The 10400-nt window shown below is 39.5% G+C and overlaps 1 protein-coding gene across 5 annotated transcripts in view; it reads right to left on the bottom strand.

Annotated features, from left to right (window-relative positions):
- Window positions 1–2427: 2427 nt before the first annotated feature.
- LIN28B (lin-28 homolog B) overlaps window positions 2428–10400 on the bottom strand; it is a 101606-nt gene continuing 93633 nt past the window's right edge. For all 5 annotated transcript variants that reach the window (XM_083731496.1, XM_083731497.1, XM_083731500.1 and 2 more), the window contains one exon: window positions 2428–9993. In XM_083731496.1, coding sequence (XP_083587622.1) covers window positions 9648–9993 — 346 coding nt within the window. In that variant the 3' untranslated portion in view covers window positions 2428–9647. The remainder of the gene's footprint in view (window positions 9994–10400) is intronic.

Here is a 10400-nt window from a genome sequence, read left to right as displayed (position 1 = left end):
GCTGGCATCCGTTGGTCTTCAGAGACAATGGAGTGCACCTCTGGAGGTGAAGTCAAACAGCTGTGGGCCAGCTAGACAATAAGACTCAGCCTCAGACTCAGCCTTTCCTTTCCCAAAGGAAAGCAGAGCAATACATTTGGCGCAAATCTGTTAAGGATGAGAAAAATATTGTGGCACATTATCCTTGAAATTCACATTCAAATGACTGACAAAATCCAATGGGCTCTGAATTGGTTTGGTGATCTTTCCTCTTTTATTTTTTTGAGCCAATATGACTTTGATATATGAGAAGATATTAGAAGAGACTAGAACAGTCTCTTGATAACAAGGCCAGCATTTGAAAACTTTAGCATGGGTCTGTCAGAAATAAATCCTGCCAGACTAACCTTTATCTCTTTTGTTTGGGTTACTAGCTTATTGGATTGTGGAAAAGCCACAGACAAAAATTATCACAATTTCAGCAAAGCATTGGCAAAAAGTTCCCCATGGTATTTTGGTTTGCAAATCTGTTAAGTGAGGGAAAATGATAGTAACATCAGGTGGGTTCACAGCTGACTGGAACACAGTACTCAGGGTGCTCATCAAGGTTGTTCTCCTCAACTGGAATGAGATTTTCAGTGGAATGCCACCCTTGGCAGATACTTTTCAATATTTTAATCAATGACTAATATAGGGATGGCTCACCTTCTTTAGGCCAAGGGTCACACTGACCCATTGTCAACTCTTTGGGGGCTACATATCAAAGTGGGCATGAGCAAAATGTAAAAGTGGCCAAGGGCTTCTTCTTTTTTACAAAGTCATGTTTGGGGGGATCTTGTGTTGCAAAACATTTTGGGATCACAGAATCACAGCACAGGATTTGGTCAGTAAGACAAAAAGTATTTTATTTAAAAACCAGACAATGGGGAGAATCTATCAAATTTGCAGAGAACACAAAACACAAATAGACAACTAACATCTCAGAAGACAGTAATATAATTCAAATTGACCTTGAAAACTGGGCTGAGAACAAGAATATATATTTTTTTAGGAAAGACAATTGCAAAGTCTTGCACTTATGTGCACGTACACCCACCCACCCAAATGCACAGTATAGGATAAGGGATACCTGGCTTGGCAGCAGTATATGTGCAACTGCCCCAAAATGTTAATGCAGTTGTAGGCTACATTTCATACACTATTTAAAGTGTATACTCAATTTATGAAGCAATTATAATGCATGCATATGGTTAATAATAATAATGCCACCCACCTGACTGGGTTGCCCCAGTCACTCTGGGCAGCTCCCAACAAAAAGAGTAAAACATAATACAATATTGCAATACAATTTTGTGCTCACCTCCTCACCGTTGCTTCTTCTCCAAGCCTTTGGCAGCCAGAGACACCCAAGCAGCTCCCAGCTCGTACCAGCCTCACTGCTAGCTTTTCCTCCCCACTGCAACCTCTGGAGTCCAGGAGAGGAAAAACTGGAACAAGACTTCTGGCACTTGTCTGGGTCCAAAAGCACTGTGCTGGGCCCCACACCTTGTTGTCGTATGTGCAGAGTGCCCATTTAACATGCCACAACAGAGTGTGCCAATGGAACAGAAAAACTCCAGACATTTCTAGGTAAGGTCAGTCCCTTTACTGAGAGTCTAGAGCAGTTCCACCTACAGCTGTAATATAGTGTCCTTCCACAGCAGCAGCAGCAAACAGTCTCCTTGCATTGTTCCAACACAGACTAGGTTAAGGGCAGGGGCCAAGTGCAAGCTTGCTTCAAACACAGGTGTAGTTATACTTGAGATTGTGCTGACTCACTCTCACATGCTTAACTAGCTGCAGGTGCAGGAAAAACATACCCAAAATGAACCAGCAGTGCACATCTAACGTAACCCTTTCATGTCCCTTTCCCTCTGCATGCATAAACCTTTGTCCATTAATGAGTGGTCAGTTTTGGACTGGGACCTGGGAGGCCAGCCAGCATTCAAATCCCCACTGAGCCATGAACTGGGTGATCTTAGGTCAGTCACTGTCCTTCAGCCTAACCTATCTCACAGGTGGAGAGAGAGAACCATGTACACCACCTGGAGTTCCACGAAGGAAAAGATGGGGCATAAACGTAATACTAAAGAAAATAAGAAGCCACAGTGGTTCATCCAAGCACTCATTTTTCTTTTTCTCTTAACATCCCTTGGTTACTATTTCCTTACAATTCTCAAAACCAAAGCATTCAAGTAGTATTTCTAAAGTGTTAACAATCTCAAACTTGGTTTGTCTTTCCTCTAGTTAACTGAGCATTAAGGAGGATGAATTCACATCAAGAAAATCTTCAGAAAACATAGGGAATTTAAGCTAATGCAAATGGTTTTTTTTAAATAAAAAAAGGTAAACACACTCTCTCTTTCCCATCCTTCATGCATGTCATAACAAAATTTCAGAAACCATTGGTAAATGCCAACGTTATATGTTTTATTTTTCATCATGTAATCTTTTTAAACCTCAGTCACAAATCGATGATTGATAGAAATAATAACAGTAGGCAATAGGCATTAAACAAAAATATATAAAATACAGGATATGTAGAAAGGCAATCAGTGCTTCAGTCCAATGAGACAGACAGTAAACATGTGAAAAATGGCCTTTAAAAAATCAACAACTCCCTGTCTTTTCTTTTAAAAGACTCAAACGATTCAAGTGATTTTTTTTAAAAAAATTATACCTTGTAAACAAAATATGAATCAAAATGGACCATAAGGTAATCTATATACTACAGAGGATAGTTTTAAAAACACTAGATAAAAAGACAATATTCAAGACCCATAGATATCTGTGTTCACTTTGGTCTCTGGCTATGGGTTTACCATTAGCAACATACAGATTCAAGCTACTCTGGTAATACTTGTGAAACCAGTTTCTTAGTTAAAAAGTAGTAAAATGCAAGAGGTAGTCAAAACCATCATCATGTTCTTCCTTAGTTAGTCTGCCCATTTTAGGTTAGCAACAATTGTAGCAAGTGTCCAAATACTTTCTAATATGCAGTTTATTGTAGTGGCTGTATCCTCAAAATGAATGTCATAAAAGCCTAGTTGGCAACTAGTTTTATTGGAGGGGCACCAAGTGGATTAGGGCACCCTCAAAATGTTCAGTTGTTAGGCCGTGATGCTACTGAATCTGCTCCTCCACACCCCAGGTTTGTGTCTGGGCTTGGCAGTTGGGGGGCGGCAGAGACAGATCCTACTACCTCCAGGTGGCTGAATTTGGCCAAGGGATTGCAAATTGTTTCCCCCAACAAATACTGCTTAACAGAGCCACTGAACTACACACAGCTCCATGATCACAATAAAGAGTTTCCAGTGCCAACATCTTGTTACTAACCAGTCATGATGACAGAAGTAACACAACCAGGCTGTTCATATAAAACAGAAAAAAGACACAATTAACAAGTCTTCAAAAGTGAGCAAAGACAAAATAATCAAATCTCATTAAAGACATCTAGTAAAATTAAATTCAGTGCATCCGCACACACTTACACCTTTTCCCAAATTACTTTTATAACCATAACGCATGGGGAAGAAAAACACACACACATATATTTTTTATGATAAACATTTCTTAGAGATAAATTAATTTAAATTAGCTTTAAGACTTAATGAGATCTTCCCATGTTCTTTATCATTTTTCTTACAAAGAAGGTCACAAGGTCTATAAACACTTTCATAGGTCTCCATCCACAAAACTACATACTAGAAGTAACTTTGGGATAGCACTAGCACAAATGAAAGAAAGTTTTAAAAAATTGAGTAGCCTTTATTTGGCAAAATATCACATTTTTAGAGCCAATTTTAGTGCCCAAAGAGCACCTAAGTAATCATCCTGTTGTCTTTTCCCTTCCAGAATGGTCTTTCCAAGAGATGCTATGCAAGTGTGCACATAGTATTTGGGGTCAATTCAGTGGCACAACCCCTGCTGACTTCAATATTTTGTGTCTGGGGAGGCTCTCCGGGTCTATCTATCACTTTATCAAAGATCAATTATGATATGTTTGTGGAGGGGAGGAGGGGCTCCATTCCTGGGGTCAGGGGAGACATGTGCTGGTTGGGAGCCCCACTTCATCTAATTTGACAAGCTTGTTGCTTGAAACATTGGCCCAGGGGTGCTGTTCAAACTTCATGCTGTTTAACGAAGTGGAATTTCAACAGAAGCTCAGGATACCATCCAGAATGAGAGTACAATAGATTCCTTAACATGATACTCAAGTGGAAAACTGACCATTTGAATTTTGCGGCTAGTGTGTACACACAAATATTTCAGGATGTTGACACCAATCTTAAGATCATTATTTTGGCTTGATTCAGATGCAACAGTCATGGTCCAAGAACAAGCCTTGCCCCTTCCCACCAGGAGACCAGCTTCAAAGAAGATATTAGCCCCGTTTGTCAGTGCATTTGGGAAGAATGCTCAAGCACATGAGAGCGAGAGCAGGTCATTATCTGCTGGCCATGCTCCTGTGCTGCCATCCAGAGAGGTGAGGTTTGAAGAAGGAAGTGCACTCTATATATGCAAGCTTCCCTTCAGGATTTAAAATCCAGATTGCACAGGGTTCTCAGTCAAAAGGGGAGCCAACAGATGTAGAACCTACATATGGAAGCTACACATGTACATAGAACCAGTGCTTATTCTTCATAAATTTTAGGGATGCTCTTATTTTCCTACTCATATTGAAATACTGTCCCTTAATGAGGCCAAACTTAAGGGTCACAAAATGCTTAGGGGTATGCGTACTCCAGAAAATAAGGACTGCATAGAACCTACACAGGGTTGGCAGTGGCTACAACCAATGTTAGAAATTAGCCAGGGGCCAGGCATGTTTTGCGGCTGGTGTGGGTCCAATTGTGACCACGTGGAGATCTCTGGATGCCAGGCTGGCAACTGGGGAAAGCAAACTATCACTTAGAGAAGGATCTAGATTTTTTTCCTTGAAGCTTGATTTTGTTTTATTCTGGATTGTTTTAATGTTTTGTAAACCACTTTGAGATATTGGTCCAGATATTAAATTAATAATGATAATGATAATGATAATAAACTCCATTACAAAAACAGGGGGAAAGGCACCTAGACATTCCATTGTGGTGACTGTAACATAGGTTTAAGGTGCCAATTGGTGATTAAATTATATATCTGAGTTTCCAACACTGGCTACAACAGGAGCTGTGGCTACAGTCTTGCTCTTCCACTCTATGCAACCACAACTGCATGAAACAGAATGTTTGAATTGGGCTAATGTGGTTTCTTAAACCAGTCTCTTAGTTAAAGCACTGCTTATAAACAAAGATCTGATCCTGGTTTGATCTTTAAATCAGTTTCCTGGTTCAACAAATCATGGTATCTTCTTCAAAACTGAGCATAAAAGTGGAAGAGGGAAGGGAGAGTACAGGGACAAGGCTCATTCTCAAGTCTGACAAAACATGGCCTATTTGTCTGAAATTGTTATGTTTAAAGCTGGTTATTCAGATCTGGACCAGGTACTGATTGCTTACTTGGGCTTGCCCATAGTCAAAATACTAAAAGACAGGAGTGCATATTTTCAAGAGTTGCTTCAAAGCAACTAGAATTTTTGGTGTGGCACAGCTGGGTGGCAAATTACTTCACCAACTGAAGTGGGGTATGAGTGGAAATGTAATATTCCTTACATTTAGGAGTATGCCCAAGTTGTGTGTGTCTGTGTGAGTATGCTGCTTATATTTATTTAAAGCAGATAATCTGAGTAATTGTTGGCCTAAACCAACAACAACATGTTTGTAATTTAATTGTAATCCAGGGATACTCAATTAATTGCCACATGCTGTTTCTTCCCCAGAAAATCGGTTACCTTCACATGTGGCATTTGTGTGTGAAACAGCACCCATTTCCCTCTGAGGCAGAAAAGCAAATCTAAACTTTAAAGAGACTCTCACATCATTTCAAATGGGCACATCATGTTTAAATCACATACATATTTGCCCTAACATTTTGCAGTGAAAGCTGTATTAATTGCAGAATAATTTCAAAAACAACAACTGGTATGTACCATAGGATCAACAGCCACCTTTAAGTCCTAAACAGCATAAAGGTGTTGCGTCTGCGGCAAGTATGAGGTAGTTGTTTGCTTGTAAACAGAATAACTTTACTATCCCCTATGCAAACAATGTGGCTTGGAATTTCAGAAATGGTGAGGAGGTGCTCTGCTCACAATTCTGAAAGTCAGCTGCACTTGTGCATGTCAAGTCACAAACGTTCACTTAAAAACAGGAATACCACTGTACTTCTGTTTTAACGGGAAAGCATAATGCAAAAGGTTGATATTTTGAGTTATCAGAAACTCCTTTATATGTAAACAGAGGTAGCTACTAGCATCAGCACATAACATGTATATATTATAAAAGGTCTCTTTTTGGTTTGTTTTGAGCAAGCAAGTAAAAGCAAGTGATCTGTAAAACAAAAATAAAAGAAGATTAACATGGCGTTTTCCCTGAGCAAGGTCCTTTGTCCTGAGAAGGCTATTTTGTAATAATGACCATCCTCCGATATATAAAAATAAAATGTAAACTTTTTAATAATAAGATAGGTTTGATAGGCTCTCAGCAATTCAGTCTGTGGCTGCTAGAATTTATTCATTTCATAATAACTTCTGGTCTGGAATTTTAAAGTATGTAAACAGAGGAATGGCCAGTTTTCAAATCCACCATTTCCATCTTACTATATGTAATGGTCAAGGAACTTTGGTTTACATTTTCAAAGTGACCTAAGTTTAGCATTGTTGCTGTTTAACCCAGTTATCATACCTGCTAAAAGGTTATGCAATGCCACTTTGATTTGTCTACATAACTTAAATAAGTTTACAATCCTTACATAAGGCAAGGAAGTACTCCTCTATACATATAATCACATTCAGTATCGTCAAAAAAACAAACAAAAAACTTTTCATCGTAGCAAACCAATAACTTCAGCATAAACCATTGAGATTCCCGCCCCCTCCCTCAAACACTGTCATGGAATTCAAGCAAAGGGACATAGGTTTTGTGCCTGTTACTGAGGTCGCTGAAACATACACATTTTCTGCGGTGAGGTGGGGGGTGGGGAGAGAGGTGGTGGCGGCGGCAGCAGCAGGAGGAGGAGGAATAATTCAGGGTTTGGGTCCTCCAGCAAGCAACAAATGTCTTCTCTGCGTAACTCCGATGCAGCAAATGGAGTTACATCAGATTTGACTGGAGGCCTATCAAAACAAGTCATATTGCTGTCAGTGAAACAACAGATAAAACGGTGCTTAGAAGATTCTGGTCAAAGCATTTCACAGTGCAATCCTACACAGGTCTAGGCACAAGGAAGTCCCACTGAGTTTGCATGGGCTTACTCTCAGGTAGGTGAGCAATGGGTTGAGGGGAAATGTTCCGGTAAGATTTTCATGGGAATTATTTTACACACAACCAAGGTTTCATTGGATTGTTCCTACAGCAGCTCCCGCTGTCTAGGAGGCAAATAACTTAAAAAGAAAAAAACAACAACATCCTTGCATCTTTCAGAATGGCAAAAAATGCAGCAAACACCTCAAAGAAAATTGCTGGTAATGCACATGGGAGCTTTATGCATAATGATGTGTGACAATTTAGTAATGTGGCTTTATAGAAACCACACTCCAGCTAGCTGCAAGCACTGGCTACAGGTCCAAGGTCATTAACCGTGAGTAGCCTTAATGAATATTCCAGAGCCTATATGTCTATTAATATTAACACAGGGGATTGGTTGCAAAGCATTTAAAAATAACACTTTATGTTCAATAGGATAAAGAAATATTCTAATGATCAACAGTTGAGTAGAAGAAACATAATTATGATGGACACAGGATTATTTTGGGGTTAATAATCAAATAATAGGCAGTAGATTGATTGGCTTTCTAATCTCACTATAAATTGGAGTTTTCAACATCAAATCAGTTTGGCAACTCCTTCAGAAACTGTTAATAATCTAGTGTGCATGAAGATTACAATTTTAGTTTTATTAAATTTTGAATTTTTAAAAAGGCTGAATTGCTACACCCAATTTCCATGGGAGTAGGCCCCACTGAACTCAATGCAACTTCCTTCTAAGTAAACCTGCTTCAAAAATCCCATTGCACTGTAAATATTAAAGCTTGACATTTGTAACATTAAAAGGCCAAGTGGTCTAAGTCCAGTCTCTCAAAATAGAATCAAGACGCAAAAAGGAAATCTTACCTGTGTTCACTTTTCAAAAGATGTAAAAATCTATTCACTTATATAGCATGTAATCAGTAAAAACGGACTCAGAAGAAAATGCTAATTGCTACTGCTGCCTTCATAACGCCTCAAGATTTGCACAAAATAAAGATTCAAGGTGGTATCTCAATACAACTCTAAACAATCATATCAATGTATACATTCTGCCTCAAAGTCACCTCACCTGCATTTAAACCATATTAATTTAATACAATATTTGAGATACCAGCACAGAAAACTACACATTCATAGTCTTTGGGGGAGGGGAAAGAGAGGGGAATACCTTTATTCTTTAAACATTTGTAGCAATTCTGAGGGTTATTTAAATCAAGACATTACCCTTCCAAGGTGAGAAGTTTATAAAAAGCAATGCTATCCTGGATAATGGGAGCAAGAAATTATTATTTTTCAAAAGCCTTACCCTGAACCCTACAGGGATGTCTTAATATCTTCAGTACCATGACCATGGCAATGGCAATTTTAAGTAGCAAAAATTCTTTGGGCTTCCATGAAATAACAGTTGTGATCTCTTCCCCACCCTTTCTTTTTCTTCCATAATAGCAATGATACATTAAAGAAAAATTCCAGGAATGCCTATTCAAAAATTACTCAGACTATTGCTTTCCAATGGGTATCCAAGGAAACAGAGTGTTGCATGTATACATTCAAGACATGCACAGAGTCAGAGATGGTTTATGAGGACAGAAATGAACTGCAGGTTGCCTGCTTCTCCCACCCCCCACCTCCCCTTCTGGCAAGGCTGCAATTCTAATGTTTGATTAACTGCAGGTTCAGCTGTATGTCCTGTGGTTTAAACTTGTACTATTTATAATCTTTTGTTCTGCTTGTAAGCGGCTTTGAATGGGCATTCGCCCATAAATGCAGTCGAAAAACATTTTAAATTACAAATAAAAATAAACAAATGGTGGTTAATCTTAACTATGGTTTACTGAAATTAGCAGCTCATAACCCTCAATCTGAATTTGTTTCATTTCAAACAAGCCAGTTAAGATTAAGCCCAGTTTGTCAGTGTGGACAAAACATCAAGCTGCAAATAATCAAGAAGAAAACCAGAAGCTTCCCAGCTCCTTGCAGCTGTGCTGGACAGGGAGGGAGGTAGCAGGGAATTGTGTGAAGTGTGTGATCCTTGCTGCAGCTTATCCTCATCACAGTCAGTCATGGTTTCTTGTGGCGTCTGAAGCAGCTGAATAATATAGAGGAAACTCAGTTCAAATGAAGTTTGCTTGGAGTGACTGGTCTGGTTGTTTTCAGAATGGCCACAGTTTTCTCAGCAGTAGTGAAAAGTTGAAGTTGGTCGCTTGATATGTGGAATTATTCTCCTTGTGCTTGAATGAGGTAGACGTCCCAAGAGGGTAAAGGAGATGAAAGACAAAAGCTCTAAGTCTTTTTCCTTTTTTGAACAGAAGGCCCCTTCCGGGTCTGTTCTTCGGGCGATGGAGATAATTTACTCGCTGCTCCAGCTTCTTGCGGTGACCTGCCTGAGCGTTCTAAGACATCTGCTCTTCCCTCCTGAGAATAGGATGGAGATGTGTAGCCATAAGCCCCTGAGGGCTGGGGATCTGCTTCGTATCTTCCCTGATAACTAGTGGGCTGCTGCAGAACAGTTTTATGTGGGCAGTTCGCCACCATGTGCATGATACTCTGACAGTAATGGCACTTCTTTGGCTGTGGAGGTAGTGTACATTCCTTAGCATGATGATCGAGGCCACCACAATTGTAGCATCTGCAAAAGATAAATATTTTCTTAAACTATAAGAGGCTTAACAGGTGCATTTTTTTTGCTCTATGCATCAAAAAATGGGGGAGGGGGATGCTTTATCTGCAATTGTTCGGGTGACCCAAGATGTTTAAGAGTTATTTTTAAAAGGAAATGATTTCTTCATTATTCAAAGGTGTCCTCAAATGAAAAAAAGGATTTATGGGTTATTGTACATGCTTGTGCAATTTGGGAGTAGAATGAGAACGATCAGCGCAGGGCCTGCGCTTCATGCCACCAAAGAGATTTCGACAACGCTCATACATCTGTGGCTTGTTCTAATTACTCATAATCTGGTAAGAGGTGTGCCACTTTCCTGCTCCTTTTCAATACAAACAAAAGTGACCTGCACAGCTAGGCAGATGTCCATTACA

Source organism: Podarcis gaigeae, assembly GCF_964106915.1.
Source record: "Podarcis gaigeae genome assembly, chromosome: 3".
NCBI lineage: Eukaryota > Metazoa > Chordata > Lepidosauria > Squamata > Lacertidae > Podarcis > Podarcis gaigeae.
The sequence above is the reverse complement of the archived record's forward strand: the minus strand, read 5'-3'. Positions and strand labels throughout refer to the sequence as shown.